The sequence below is a fragment of the Sinohyriopsis cumingii genome, chromosome 1 (genome assembly GCF_028554795.1).
Source record: "Sinohyriopsis cumingii isolate HCF-2022 chromosome 1, ASM2855479v2, whole genome shotgun sequence".
Classification (NCBI taxonomy): Eukaryota; Metazoa; Mollusca; class Bivalvia; order Unionida; family Unionidae; genus Sinohyriopsis; species Sinohyriopsis cumingii.
The window spans coordinates 72,810,810-72,826,847 of NC_142961.1; the positions used below are offsets into that span (position 1 = coordinate 72,810,810).

At 34.1% G+C, this 16,038-nt stretch overlaps 1 protein-coding gene across 3 annotated transcripts in view; it reads left to right on the top strand.

Moving 5' to 3' along the window:
• LOC149807114 (uncharacterized) overlaps window positions 1–16,038 on the top strand; it is a 35,810-nt gene that overhangs the window by 13,028 nt on the left and 6,744 nt on the right. Inside the window, exons 4-6 of one of the 3 annotated variants that reach the window (XR_016421816.1) lie at window positions 628–803; window positions 9,729–9,861; window positions 13,599–14,340. Coding sequence is in view for 2 of the 3 variants with exons in the window: in XM_089962203.1 (XP_089818329.1) it covers window positions 628–803; window positions 9,729–9,869 (317 nt within the window). In the remaining variant the exon portion in view is untranslated. Of the gene's footprint in view, window positions 1–627; window positions 804–9,728; window positions 9,870–13,598; window positions 14,341–16,038 lie in introns of all 3 variants that reach the window. The other 2 variants (XM_089962203.1, XM_089962190.1) reach the window with 2 other exon arrangements.

Sequence of the window (16,038 nt, forward strand, 5' to 3'; positions counted from 1 at the left end):
TCCTTCATTAGGGAAGGTGTGGTAGATCAATTTATGGAGTATCTGACATAATCTAAGGTCATGGGTCTAATACCCACCCAGGCCATCCTAGCCGCCAGAGTCTCTTGATGCATCCTTGGGAAAGGCACTTTTTTCCCATTTCCTTGGCATGATGTAGCCATTAATGTGTTATAACTGCCTTTAAAAGCAACACAAACAAAAATCTAAAGCTTGATTAAACCTATACATAAAGTTACAACAAGCTGGAGTCCAATTTCACACAACAATATCACTTTCATTCAGTCACAGTTACTTGAAGAAAGTGAGTATAAAAGGTGGATTAAATGAAATGTTTGATTTTCTCTTCTTAATGATCTGACCTTTGAATTTTAGGCACCTGATTGTTCCATGAAATTCTTTGAGTGTTTTCATAGCCAGGCCTGGCCTTACACTTGTATAGTATAGGTATGACTGACCAGTCTGAAAATGTCATATTTACTCACTCATGTGTTTGAGTCAGTATGGTAAATACATGTATGCTGCATATAATTCTAACATTTCTTTACTGTAATGTCAACATTTTTTCCATAATGTTTTATGTTCAATAGCTTATATATTGATTTACTTTATTCTTTTTCTCCCATGCAGAAATCCAAATTGAAGCTGAGAACAAGAAGTATGACTGTTTTATCTTCATTTTCCTTGCTTGTGGTGTTCAGGACAAGATTTTTTGCTGGGACGGTGAAAAGTCAATTACAGATATCCTGGAGCCAATCAAGAAAGAGCCATCTATGGCACTTAAACCAAAGCTGTTCTTTCTACAGGTACACTTGAACTGTCTATAAAGACCACCTTTAGTAATTAGTTACTTGCTTAGATAGCCACATTTTGAAGTAAATAAAAGCAGATATTATAAAATCTAATCTTCATTAAGTACCCATTCCAGTACTCAAAAAAATCAGATAAATAAACAGATCGCCTGGGTTACCTATAATTAGTGCTCACTTGGATTTAACATACATGTTATTCTACTGCAGGTAGGACACAGTACCATTTTGGATATTTATGTGCATTACAAAAACTCTCCAGAACCAGTCTATTGGGTACATGAGCTGTCACTGCAGTTGTTGCAATGTTATGTGGTCAGGTAATGGGATTAAAGCTAGCATGTATACATAACATTATGGAACATTATGCACCATGGTTTTGTTTAGTTATTATAAATAATAAAGGGATCAAATATGGTAATGATTGCTTCTGAGTCTTTGATTAAAAATCAGTCATCCTTTGGCGAAGATGAGATATTAAAAAGAAAGATGTACTAAGTGACTTCAGCACCAGCACTAGCATAAGTATTTTGATTTTTTTTAATGGTCTTTCTTAATTGCCATTGTGTTATTCAAGATGTTTCAAGTTAAAGTTGAATGAATAATAATTGAGCTGTCCCTAGTGTAATGCATCACAAGTTAACCATACTGAGTGGCAATTATAAACAATATCAAAAGTGTGAAGCAAAACTGCATAAAGCAAGACACACTTTAGATGCTGATGAACATACACATTATCCATTGAGCTGTTTAAGCATTAATTAATTTTTTATTTTAAAATTAGGCATATGGCCTTAAATTAATTCATGCTTACAGGCATATGGTCTTAACCCTTTACCTCATACAACCGTCTTTGGACGCCTCTACAAAAGTCGCATCGAAGCGACTTTTGACGCTTCTACAAAAGTCCCATAGAAGCGCCTTTTGACGTCTGCTGTAAACATCAGCCATTTTAAGCTGGTTTTCGTAGCGCCCCCTTCAGGAAAAACCCCTTATTAGGTACTACATTCATTTCTGTGAATGACAATTACGTCAGATCACGTAGTCACTTTTCATGTAATGGTCGATATCTGCTATTTAAAGTAACTGGGTCATAATCTTTACTCTCCAAAATGGCGGTCGCGGATTTCATTCAGTACTTACGAAGTTTTCATGATTAGAATCACATCTATGAAAGATTCAATAACCTAGTTAAAGGCTCTGATATTGATATAGGCTGCAATTAGTTTTTATAAATTATCAAATTTAGATGACTTAGTGATGTAGACACAGATGGAAAACTTGTAAATTTCGAGTATGAGAAATGGCAGCGCTACGGTTGGTCACACGGCCTCACTGACATGACGGTGAACGAATTCTCTCCAGATTTTAAAGCACATAACAAATTCTTCCATGATAAATAATTACACAGCTATAACAATCGGACTTTACTCTTAAATTGTTCCACATGTAATAGATGTATACCAAAAATGTAAATGGTTAAAATTGCTGTTAAATGTAACATACACTACATTGCTTAATAGTTCACAGGCAAGCTATGCGTATGCGGTCGACTAGGTAACCTGTGTTCTATGTATAGCGAGCTGCACTTTGTCACTATGCTCTATGAGGTAAAGGGTTAAATTAATTTGTGCTTATAGGCATATGGCCGTAAATCATTTCATGATGTAAAGATTGCAGGTTCACTTGCACATTACAGGTTTACAAATATTTTTCATTTACATATTAATCTCTTACCTGTTTTGTAATGAATTATATTTCTTTTACAATGATGATTAATTTTCTTTCTGTAGATGGATTTTAAAATAATGATTTGAAAGGAATGGAATAGGAAATATTGATAGATCTTTAATGTCTTCATCAGTTTTCAGTGCCTTTTTTATGGCATTACTCTTTGATAAAACCAGCCTGATTATACCCTAAATACATATTTGCCAAGTGTTGTAAAAGATGAAGGTATCCAAAGCATGAAACATGGACTTATAATAAATTTGCTACTTTTACAACTTCATATTTCTCTCTGAAGCTTACTGAAGGACTAATGGTAATAATTATATGGAAAAATGGGAACCAGTCTTGAAATGAGTAAGCCTAAAATATAGTATACATAGGATTGGATGGCTGCGATGGGTTGATAACAAGATGTACAATTTTTGTTTTAAAGAATCTTTTCAAAGATTATCTTGTGTATAACTGAAACAAAATAAAGACAGTGTTTTGTTAATGGAATTTCAGTCTTTTTGCAAACTGACTTTGGAACAATTGTTACAGAAATTAGCACCTGGTTCTTTAGGTGCAGAATTGAAAACACATTTCAAACACATGTAGATAAAGCAAATTCCATGGCTCATATAATATTCTCTACATAGAAGCTTTCATCAAGGATGGGTCTTGACGGAGAATATAGGTTTGATATTTAGAAATTTAAAGTTACTGAATTTATGGTATGGTGTTTCCATAAGTTTACAGTGGCAGCTGTATTAGCAACATAAACACCCTTTGTCCACCTCAGAATGATTTTCAGTGAGAAAATAAACACCCCTTTGTCCACCTCAGAATGATTTTCAGTGGGAAAATAAACACCCTTTGTCCACCTCAGAATGATTTTCAGTGGGAAAATTAATACCCTTTGTCCACCTCAGAATGATTTTCAGTGGGAAAATAAACACACTTTCAGACACCATAACATTTGCCCTGAAAGCATTGGATCCCCAAGGGTTGCAAAGTTAAAAGTCAAAAATCTCCTTGATGTTAGAACTTGGGTTCAGATTGAGTAAAAAAAAATCTTTGGTGTTAAAACTGGGATCAGATTACAAATTAGGGATGTATGACTCTGATGCACAAATGAGGAAACGGGAAATACTGATGAATGTGGGGAGGGGTAGAGTGTGTAGATTTGACCATGTTGGGTGGGGTTTTTTCTGCATTGCTTAATCTGTATGCAGCCAAATATATACAGTTACCATTTATAGAATAATTATGGTCACCAATTTGATATTTTCTAGCTGTGCTTTTAATCATTATGCTTCATATTTGACCAGCTGGGTCTCTACCACCATTTATAATGCCAATAACCCATTGTTAGTTTATGTCCCACCAGTTTCATTCATTGATTGTTTTGGAACTTCATATTTTGCACAGGGGTCCCCTCTTATATGGCCCCTCTCCCAAGCAGGAACCTCCTCTACATGGTTACCCCACTGATCCAACATGTGGCCAGCATTTTAGGCCAAAAATGTCAAATTAACCCCTCACAAGTGCCCACATTTTATCTAATATGTGTCCAGAACCAATATTTAATTCATACAGAAAGGTAAATAATCCACTTATCTCTACCGATGTCTATTTCATAATGTCAAGTTTTCATTACTGAAATGAGTGTTGAAATAGCTTATGTACATTATAACATGTACCACTATGTTTAATATTATATAATTATCTATAAACACGGATGTTTACAGGAAATGGGCTCAGCAAAGTTGTGAGATGGTTTTGGGCTTCAGACAGCTCTTGATTTCATCTCTTTGATGATTATGACAAGATCATAACATGGTCATCATAGGTAAATATAGCTTTGGTGGATTCACACACAAAGAGAAATCAAGATTGAACAAAACAGGGTACCTGACAAAGAAAAATCACATGACAGTATGTGTATCACTTCCTTTATCAATATGGCATTTCATCTACTCTACCGAAGGTTTGTCTGCATGACTGCAGCACTGTACACTTATCAAGATACAAATAAATTGTCACAGAAATTTACATATCAACACATAAATAGAAAATAACTAGAGGAAAAAGTAAAAGTTATTAAACTCGACAATAATGGGGAGAGTTCAAGAGTTCTTGTTGACATATTTGATGTTGGATAGACTAAGTAATAAATATTGTAACAGATAAGGAGAATATTCTGCAATAGTGGGAAGATGGTATAAATGGAAGGAGAATGATTCTAAATGCCAAGTGATGTTTGTACCAGGATTTAAATGACATTTTTTAATGCATGTACAAACAGTACCCCACTTGCATTTCACACTTAAGAATCAAGAGCTATTAATGCATGTTCAATTGAAATAAGTCTGTTCTTAAGACAAGATAAACCTTTTCCTAAATAATGTTGCTTTTAAAAGACGATATTAAATTCTTTGAAGTTACACATAGCTATCTTACTCACAAATATAGGCCCTTTCTGGAAAGGCCACTTTTTTGATGCAGAAGGGGTGGCCATATAAGAGGGGGACCACTATTTCAATTAGTTTTTGCCTATCTTGTTTTAGTTTTAATATGTATGTGTTCTAGAGGAATTTGAAATAATTTCTGCCATTTAAGTATCTTTTTTAAAGTAATACATGCACAATGGATGGTCATAATTTAGCATATGCTGTGACAAAGCTGATAATATATTTCAACTGTATATTGAAGAGATATAAATGGTGATAGCAAACAAGGCAACTCTTGATTATAACACTATGCTCATAAACAAAGTAATAGAAAAGAGCAGAAACTAAGTTTTGTAAAATGCAACAAATAATTTATTTCCCTAGAAAACAAAGTGAAAATTTAAAAAGAACTTATAGTAATTCGAATTAAATGCCAAATAATCCTAGAATTTCTAACACAAGTTGTGAATAAAGTTCTGAATAAACTTTAGTGGTATTTGAAATAACAACCAATACCTAATGTGTTGATGTGCCTGTAGTCATAAATGCATTAATGTAACAATGGACTGAAGTGGGATGAATTCATTATAATTCCAAATTACGGTTTCTGTCCATGTATATTATTGAGTACTTTGTAATTCCAGAGAATAATAATTTGAATAAATAATTACAGCCCAAATAAAATACTGAACAAGACATTAAGACTGTGTCCTTTCTTCAAGATCTTAACAGCATGAATGAATAATTTCTAGATAAACAAGATTATTTTGAACTAGGTCACAATTAGCATTTTCTGTTTTAAAAAAATATTACTTAATGGAAACTTCCATTCTGGAAGATTTTATTACTAAAAGTAAAATATAGAATGTGGTAAACATCATGTAGGCTAGGTATTTTTATGGGGGAATTCCAATAATCATGACCCAGACCCAAATAAATATGTTTACTTCTGTTGATAATGATCCTAATATTAAAGCCTCACTCATAGAGAAAGTATTAGCTATGTATCATTTGTTTAAAAAAAAAAAAAAAAACACAGTATCTTTTATCAGGAGCACAGAAGACTTGATTTTGAACAAGGCCAAGTACAGAATACAATTATCCATAGCATATAATGAACTAAGATAAACATAACAAACAATGCAAATTAAATATACATAACAATTAGCTAAAATTTATTTTAATATTTGTTCTGATTTTCTCAATTGAAGTTCAGATATTTAGATGTTGCCTGAGATTCACCATTGTTGATGTTTGTATGTATGGACTTCCAGTATAATTTAATATTTACTAGTTAAATGTATGACAAGAAAACTATGTGCACTGTTTACTTATGCATTCTACTACTATACAAAAGCCTTTCAAGTAAATGAATGGTGAATAAAGGACTGAGTGACACTTGACTTGACTTTGGAACAGTCATTACTGCAACTGGCACCTGATCCTTAGGGTGTGGAAATGAAAACATGTTTAAAACACATAGGTCACAAAATGCCATGGCTGATGTGGTTTTTCTACATAGAGGCTTGCATCAAGAATGGGTCTGCACTGAAAAATATTGGTTTGCTCATGAGCATTTAAATTTAATGAATAATTAATCTTTTAGAAATTTAAATTTAAAGAACAATCACTATCATGACGTTACCATAGATTTACTCTGGAAGTGAATTAGTACTGTTAAGTATAGAAGTGTCAGAATTTTGAAATTTTAGTTGATCATCCTCATGGGTTCTAAATACATATTTCACAAGAATTTAGAAGATTTAAGCTAGTATGAGTCCCTTTTTTAAATATTCAGATAGATTTTTAGACAATTTTTAGATAAAAGTAAGAAATGAGTAGATAACACAGACAATATTTACACTTCCTTATATGTGAATATTCAGATAGAATTCTTACATTTTTGGAGTCATTAAGAAATTCTTAAATTTTAGGAGTCACTAAGAAATTCTTACATTTTAGGAGTCACTAAGAAATTCTTACATTTTAGGAGTCACTAAGAAATTCTGAGAAACTGATATTAGTTATAAGCTTGCTTATACATGTCAGAGAAGAGCAGAGCATGTTGACACATCATTTTACTCCACACACACACACAAATAGAGTTGACATGTAACATTTATTACATAATATTCTTTTGGGAGCTACTTTATCAGCCATATGTGTCTGATAAGTAAGTGTTCACTATTTTGGAGGTCTTACGTATGATGAGAATGTTTTTTCAATGATTTTAATGATATTAAAGCTGAAAATAATGTTTAGATCCTATGCTCTTATATATATATATATATATATATATATATATATATATATATATATATATATATATAATAAGAAGATAAAAATGGAAAAAGTTACTAATAAATAAATAGTACTGAAACCAAAATAAAATCAATCTCCGGAATGGAAAACTTCAGATTTTTGGGGATAGATAAATTCATGAATATTGCAACATTTTATTGTTTTTACAATAAAGTAATGTGGTATGTTATTATACATGTATATATATAGCCTTCTCACACCATCCCATTTGTTTGTACCCCCTACCAGTCATAAAAGCAGAAGCTATTAGGATATGAAAAATGCACAAAACATAGTCATTTCATTCACTGATTTATAATTTCTAACCTGATTGTTGCCATTGGGCCTCAAACACAGTCAACTTGTTCGTGATTCAAATCATGGTTACCATATTTGCTTGTGCGAGTCCATGTTTTCAAGCAAAAGATGTGTTGTAATAAACTGTCTTTGAAAATCTTAATAATTCCATAAATTTTGGATTCACATTTTTTTGACTACACGTGTACAAGAGTTCCTCCTTTTTATTTGTTCAGTTTGTTTTTGAAATATTGAGACTAGACATTGCAAATATTGGATGCCGATGACAGTCACTAGTAACTGCAGCCTCTTTTTAGCAGCCTCATTCAGCCTGCTGAAAGAGGGATCTCTGTGGCCAATCTTACTAGCTGCCTTGCCTGTATAGTTACATTGCCTTGCAAGTGTGGCATCCAGCTGCCTTGCCTGTATAGTTACATTGTCTTGCAAGTGTGGCATCCAGCTGCCTTGCCTGTATAGTTACATTGCCTTGCAAGTGTGGCATCCAGCTGCCTTGCCTGTATAGTTACATTGCCTTGCAAGTGTGGCATCCAGCTGCCATGCCTATATAGTTACATTGCCTTGCCAGTGTGGCATCCAGCTGACTTGCCTGTATAGTTACATTGCCTTGCAAGTGTGGCATCCAGCTGCCATGCCTGTGTGATGTATACAGTAGTTGCCTTGCCTAAGTAGTTCCATTGTCTTTCCTGTGTTGTGAATAGCTGCCTTTCCAGTGTAGTTAAATTATCTTACCTTTCAGGTGACTTTCTGTATGGTGGGCATTGTTGGCCTGGGATCTTGGGAGGGGAATCATCAGGTCAAATGTACACAATTTCAGTTACAGGATGTTCTCAAATACTTTATGACCAAACTTTTTATAAGCAACCATATTGTAAAGATGCATCATATGTGTGATAGATTATGCATGGTATCCCCTGGTATGTTACAATCCGAGTGTGGATAAATATGAAGGGGTACGGGAACGGATTTGGAATTCATTTGCATGGAGATTTTCAATGACCTCCCTGGTTGCAGTTGTTCTCTTTAGGACCTAATGTAAATACCTGACATATGGATAAATACAGCTCATCACAACACTGCAAACAAATCATTGCAGTAACAATATCAAGGCACTTGGTGCATATTTATGTTCATTAAAGGTGCTATATTAGCAAATAACATGGTTTCAGAATATGACTGAAGTTTCCTTTATGCAGAAAACTAATGAAAAACCATAATGAAATTATTATGCTGAAAACTAATGAAAAACCATAATGAAATTATTATGCTGAAAATTAATGAAAACCATAATGAAATTATTGTGCTGAAAACTAATGAAAAACCATAATGAAATTATTATGCAGAAAACTAATGAAAAACCATAATGAAATTATTATGCAGAAAACTAATGAAAAACCATAATGAAATTATTATGCAGAAAACTAATGAAAATTATAATGAAATTATTATGCAGAAAACAATGGAAAACCATAATGCAATTATTATGCAGAAAACTAATGAAAATTATAATGAAATTATTATGCAGAAAACAATGGAAAACCATAATGCAATTATTATGCAGAAAACTAATAAAAATTATAATGAAATTATTATGCAGAAAACAATGGAAAACCATAATGCAATTATTATGCAGAAAACTAATGAAAATTATAATGAAATTATTATGCAGAAAACAATGGAAAACCATAATGCAATTATTATGCAGAAAACTAATGAAAATTATTATCCTTTTCACCTGAATGTACAATAAGATGCAGAACATCCTTTGGTTTTAGTATTCACAAATATCAACTATAATTTTGTTTCTTGGTTTTTTGAAAGAGACTTTTGTCAGAATTCCATGTCAATTAATATTTTAATTGACTTCTGGAGTCTCTATATAGTAAATGTGTCAGACATTGTTCATTCATGGTAAAGGACTTTGCCTTAATTACTTTCATAAATTATAGCATTATATTAGCAACTGATGATGACAGTAAGAGCGATGAATTTTAGAAAGAAAAAAATGTGACATTGTAAAGGTCACAAACCAGGTTCATAATCATTATGGCAGGGTATGGCCACAAACTATACATGTGGGTTCTACAAGAATGCATATATTGGAATATTTTCTTTGATCACCTGCTGAAATATATTTTTGTAGATCAGCGATGAGAGTTTAGCTCAGGAGCCTGTAACTATAATCAAAGGCGGAGAAGATTCTAAGCCTGGAGAATACAAGAAGTTAAAAGTCCCACATGAGGCAGACGTTTTCATCCAGCAGTGTATCTTACCAGGTATAGATGTAAGACAAAATATTATGTACAAATTGTAATAAAAAATTGATGGATTGTATATAAACAATTTTCATTAAGGACAACAAAAAACCCAACAATATAATAGGCCTTATTTATCCTACAGTTTATCATTAGATGTTTAGAATAGGCCTGATTTACCCTACTGTTTATCATTAGATATCTAGAATAGGCCAGATTTACCCTACTGTTTATCATTATATATCTAGAATAGGCCAGATATACCCTACTGTTTATCATTAGATCTCTAGAAAAGGCCTGATTTACCCTACTGTTTATCATTAGATGTCTAGAATAGGCCAGATTTACCCTACTGTTTATCATTAGATGTTTAGAATAGGCCTGATTTACCCCACTGTTTATCATTAGATGTCTAGAATAAGACTGATTTACCCTACTGTTTATCATTAGATGTCTAGAGTAGGACTGATTTACCCTACTGTTTATCATTAGATGTCTAGAATAGGCCTGATTTACCCTACTGTTTATCATTAGATATCTAGAATAGGCCAGATGTACCCTACTGTTTATCATTAGATGTCTAGAATAGGCCTGATTTACCCTACTGTTTATCATTAGATGTCTAGAATAGGACTGATTTACCCTACTGTTTATCATTAGATATCTAGAATAGGCCAGATATACCCTACTGTTTATCATTAGATGTCTAGAATAGGCCTGATTTACCCTACTGTTTATCATTAGATGTCTAGAGTAGGACTGATTTACCCTACTGTTTATCATTAGATGTCTAGAATAGGCCAGATTTACCCAACTGTTTATCATTAGATGTTTAGAATAGGCCTGATTTCCCTACAGTTTATCATTAGATGTCTAGAGTAGGACTGATTTACCCTACTGTTTATCATTAGATGTCTAGAATAGGCCAGATATACCCTACTGTTTATCATTAGATGTCTAGAGTAGGACTGATTTACCCTACTGTTTATCATTAGATGTCTAGAATAGGCCAGATTTACCCTGCTGTTTATCATTAGATGTTTAGAATAGGCCTGATTTACCCTACTGTTTATCATTAGATGTCTAGAATAGGCCTGATTCACCCTACTGTTTATCATTAGAGTAGAATAGGCCTGATTTACCCTACTGTTTATCATTGGATGTCTAGAATAGGCCTGATGCTTTTTCTTGTATATCATAAAAGGTGACTAATGTACACGGGTGGTGCAGAGGTATACATGCCTAATTCACAGCCTAAAGGGTTCTTTTTGAATTGTACCATCAGATCAGACTATGTTAGCTACCATTGGGAATCCATAAGTAAGGCACTTTTTTCCATTTGCCTTGGCACTAAATGACCTACTTGACATGTTGATGTACTCTAAAATACTAACCAACCTTGAGATGCATTACAAATGCACATATATCCTTCTTTCACAACTGATTTTCATGTGTTGTTGTAGAGAGTCAATAAGTCTGAAAAAGTGCCATTTGTGTGTCATAAATATTAAATATAAAAACATCAATAGTATATCCTAATAATTTTCCGGTAATTAACATAATATTTTGGTACCACAGATATAATACTGTATTGCTAAGTCATCTGCTTAGGACATAACAGTGTGACCCCGCTATAGCGTGCTCCGTTATAACATGAATTTGGATATAACGCGGTCATGGCATGGCTCCCGAAATTATTATGAAAAAACCCATGTAAAACGTTGCTTATCATTTTGGGGAAGAGATCGCATATGAATAATACAAGACAATCGTGGCTTGGCTCCTGAAATTTTTTATGTATTTTTCTCATACACAAAAAAGTATTTTTCTCGTACACGAAAAAGTATCTTTTTTCTTCTTAAAAGTAAGAAGAAGAAAAATGCATAAAAAGTTTATTCTGGGATCACGTAGGTCTTCGCCAATGTCACAAACTTGAATTGTTTTTCCTTATTGGCTGCAAAACATACCATGTGGCTTTTTTTATTTGTTGGCGACATTGTTGGCTGTTTAAACTTTTATATACAACCATTGGTTTGGAGTGCAGAAATTCAGAGGCCTCATGAAAGGAAGCTGCAAACTGGCCATAAAATGCGCTGAAATTTATCTATTGTTACATAAACAAATTCTTTGTCCATACTGACAAACCAGCTAAACAATGCATTGTTATACAGTCAAACCCACTTATCTCGACCTCGGTTATCTCGACAACCCGCTTATGTCGAGCATTTTGGTCCGGTCCCGAAAAAATTCTTCTTTGTTATGCTATTTTTTACCCACTTATCTCGACCTCTGTTAAGTCGATAACCCGGTTATGTCGGGCATAAGTTTCGGTCCGAAGTAACATGTGGACCCGCTTAATTCGACGAAATGCAACTTTTTAATGTCAATCTCACAGAAATTGTACAAGAAATAGTCAGCAAAAGCGATCGATTTTCAGGCACAATTTTGGTCCGTTACGGCAGTAGTCACATGTTTATTTCATATTCTTTCTATTTTTGGTTCGTAAGAGTAGCTTAATCGATTAGTTTATTATTATCCAGGGTCGGTTTGCTTTGCAATAAAATAACCTTTGTATTTGATATCCTGCCGGTAAGTTCAAAGAATTAGTTTACTGCTCGCTACCGGATGTGTTTATTCACCACCCGCGCATCTATTTATTTGCCATCTGGAATTATAATTGATACAAACTCGCATTGATGCCTGCGGGGTAAGTAGTCTACTCAACATTAACTTGCTTTAATAAATACTCTTTGTAACCCATGCTAGCGAAAGGAGTGTCATTTGCACTCACAGTCAATGTACATGTACATGTACATGTATTTTCAAAAACATTTATTGATCTTTATCTGCGAGATACTGTCATATATTAACCTGGATATAATACAATCTTGGTTATTTTGCACCTAACACCGCGTTATGCGTGAATGGCGGGTGCCTGAAAGCAGTCGGTGGATGTTTCTCTCTCACTCTCTCGTTTGTGATTTTCTTTGATCCATTTTTCAATCTGATAACATATTCAAACCTCTGAGTACAACCAAACATGATTTGTTTTTCAATATTCACATCAATTATAAAAATGCGTCGTGTGTTATCTGACATAAGTGATGCACACTACAGTAATGGATGCATACGCTACATGTGATATAAGGAGTTCATAGATATATTTTTTCTTTAATAAATTACTTATGATGATAAAAAAGGAATAAATGATAACAACACCAGGTTAGTTCATTTCATTTTATTATCAATTAAGCGTTTTGTTTATTTTATTGTAACATGCAGTGGGAGGGGATTCCAGTAAACACCAGCAAGAGACAGGAGTAATGCTCAAGGACATTTTTAAAATTACCGGTTTTTATGAACCCGGATATCTCGGGACCCAGTTATGTCGACGATTTTTTTACACCCCCGACGTAATCGAGATAACCGGGTTTGACTGTATCATGATCCGCTTATCCTGACATATAGCATGCGTTCTGTATGTTGTGAAATATCCGCTTTTTTGTTGTTGACATTTCTGGTAATGGAGATCAACTGGGCAATGCATTGTCTCGTAATCTATCTTTCATCAGATTTTTGGCCGCTCGCTAGTAATTAATATATCTACAAAGACTGACATTTGTTTGTGGATGGTAAGTAAAATTCCTCTTCGTTTCACTCAGAATTAAGTTCTTCAGAACTCTCACAATTTCTGTAATAATCCCTTTCATCAGAACACTTGCGTATCTATCGTCCATTGACCCTTTATTAATTTTCAGATGCATGCGTGGAAGGCAGCATCACGCTGCTACCACAAATGAAGAAAAAAAAAATACATCTTACCTATTGGTTTATTCAGTAGGCATGGAGGGACAGTGACTAGAATGGTCTAAATGACGGCCAATTCCTTTTTGAAAATGTACCCAGATAAAATATATTGCTGAAATTTCAAAGGAAACAGATTACATTTGAAGCACCAACTGTTATGAAATTGTGCTCAGCAAATGAAAAAAATACCAGTCTCAATCATGCAATATAATTATTTGATGTTGCCGCCACAGTAAGAAATAGACATTCGTTTGGTTCTCCAAAGCTGTCCTTTAGCGGTGACTTCAATAGCGCATGCACCCTTCATCAAAGAAAGCCAACTACATTAATCTTTCAATAACAGCAAAGAACTTTTCTTCAAAGGAAGTCAGTACCAAACTTGAATAAAAGTGATGGAATCTGATGGATTTTTGCATTTTCCAACATGACTGGAACACGTTAACTGTGCTGTGAAAGTTTCCTTTTTGTAGGGAAAAAGTTTAAAATGCAAACTAACTTTTACCAACGTGGAACATACTTTAGAGTAAATGTGCTTCGTCATTCGTTACGTGGTTGTGCTATGTTTTCCCACTGAATTCAGACCAGTATGACCTGTTACAAAATTACTGGTAATGAATATTTTATAGCTGTGTGTGCATATTTTCGATGGAATCACTTGTATTGTGGATTCAATGTATATGATGAGGTTCGCAGGTGAGTACACGGTGTTGATACTCTATTCATGCTATACATTAGACATTTATATATAAACAGGATTCACATATATGTACCAGTTCATGGTTCTCTAAAGTAAACTGTTATATTATGTCTTCTCTGTTTTCACTACAGGTGTATTTCTCATTTAATATGCATCAATTCAAGATGGCAACTGTGCCAACGAAGCACGTATTTTACCGCCCGCATTTATTACCCACCCCCAACCCCAATTTTTATTATTTTTTTTATTTATTTTTGGGGGGGTACATTTTCTTCAGCTAACTGACTTGGTTGCATATAACACAGATAAGTATATAACGCGGTTGGGTTTTATGACTCCCAACTACCGTGTTATAGCGGGGTCACACTCTATTTTGCCATTTCATGCACAACATGTTTCCCTATTGACTGCTGTGGCTACCATAGCAAACATATGGAAAACTTATTTTCAGTTTCTTCAGAACTGACTTGCTGATTTTGATCAGGATTGGTGGGAATTTTTTTTGTGATATGATTTGTCAAAATTTTGCCCTCCCAGGGTGGCTTCACTACCAGTGAAATGACTTTAGCAACAAACATGTGCCAAAACCTATTTTTTGGGATATGCTGTAGAATGGTTGAGATAATTTAAGTCCCGCTTGGTGTGAATATTTGCCAGTTCTTGGTCATCAAAACTGTGTCATGGATTGCTTCTCTTGAACTGGAATGACCTGTACAGCTTCTAATGAAGTGGTGTTGCCTCAGTAGCAGTCATATTGAAAAAATAGCTAATCCAGAATCCAATTTTGATGAGATGTAGTTGCAATGTTTGTTTGAACATGCCTTATGAAAATTTATCCCATGGTGGCTTCCCTAGAAATGTTATAGCTTATTTAGCAGTCACGTGGAAAGGCTGTTTATGACTTATTTTCTTTAATGACTGAGTCAGTTTCAGTCAAACTTGGTAGGAATCTTTTTACAATAAGCTTTGTTAGAGCTGTGTCTAGGTGGCTTCCTTAGCAGTGGCATTTTTTCCACATTAATCAAATGGAAAGCCTGTTTTCTACTTTTTCAGAATGGCTGAGCCAATTTTGATCAAACATAGTATTAATGTTTTGCTAGGACATACTCTATCAAATGTTTTTTCTGGGTGGCTTCCCTAGCAACCAGGTGGAAGAGTTTTTTTCTCCAAATTCTTCTCTGGAACATCTGAGCCAGTTTCTTTTAAACTTGATAGGGGTTATTTCTTAGGATATGCTCTGTTGAAGCTGTGTCTCATGTGAATCCTCTTGTAGTGGTATGGCTTCCATAGCAACCAGGTGGACATGCTCTGTTGAAGCTGTGTCTGATGTGGAGCCTCTTGTGGTGGTATAATTTTTCAGCTTCTTAATCTGTCCAATTTTGATCAAGCTGGTTTCGATGGTTTATAGGACACACTCTGCTGAAATTATGTCAGAAATGGCTTCCCTGATGGTATAGTTTTCATATTAACAGGGTGAAAAAAACTAATAATGGTACTTATCTGACGTCATGCATGTTATTATAAAATAGAATGACTTTCTTTTAAAAACTTCATTACCATATCAGGACAGATGTCAGTCCTGGCATGAACACCTTTCATATTCATACAAAAGATACCTGTGTTACATCTCTGTCTAGCTTAAGTTACTAAGAGACGTGTTAAATACATCCAGTTTTCATCAAATAGCTGAGTAT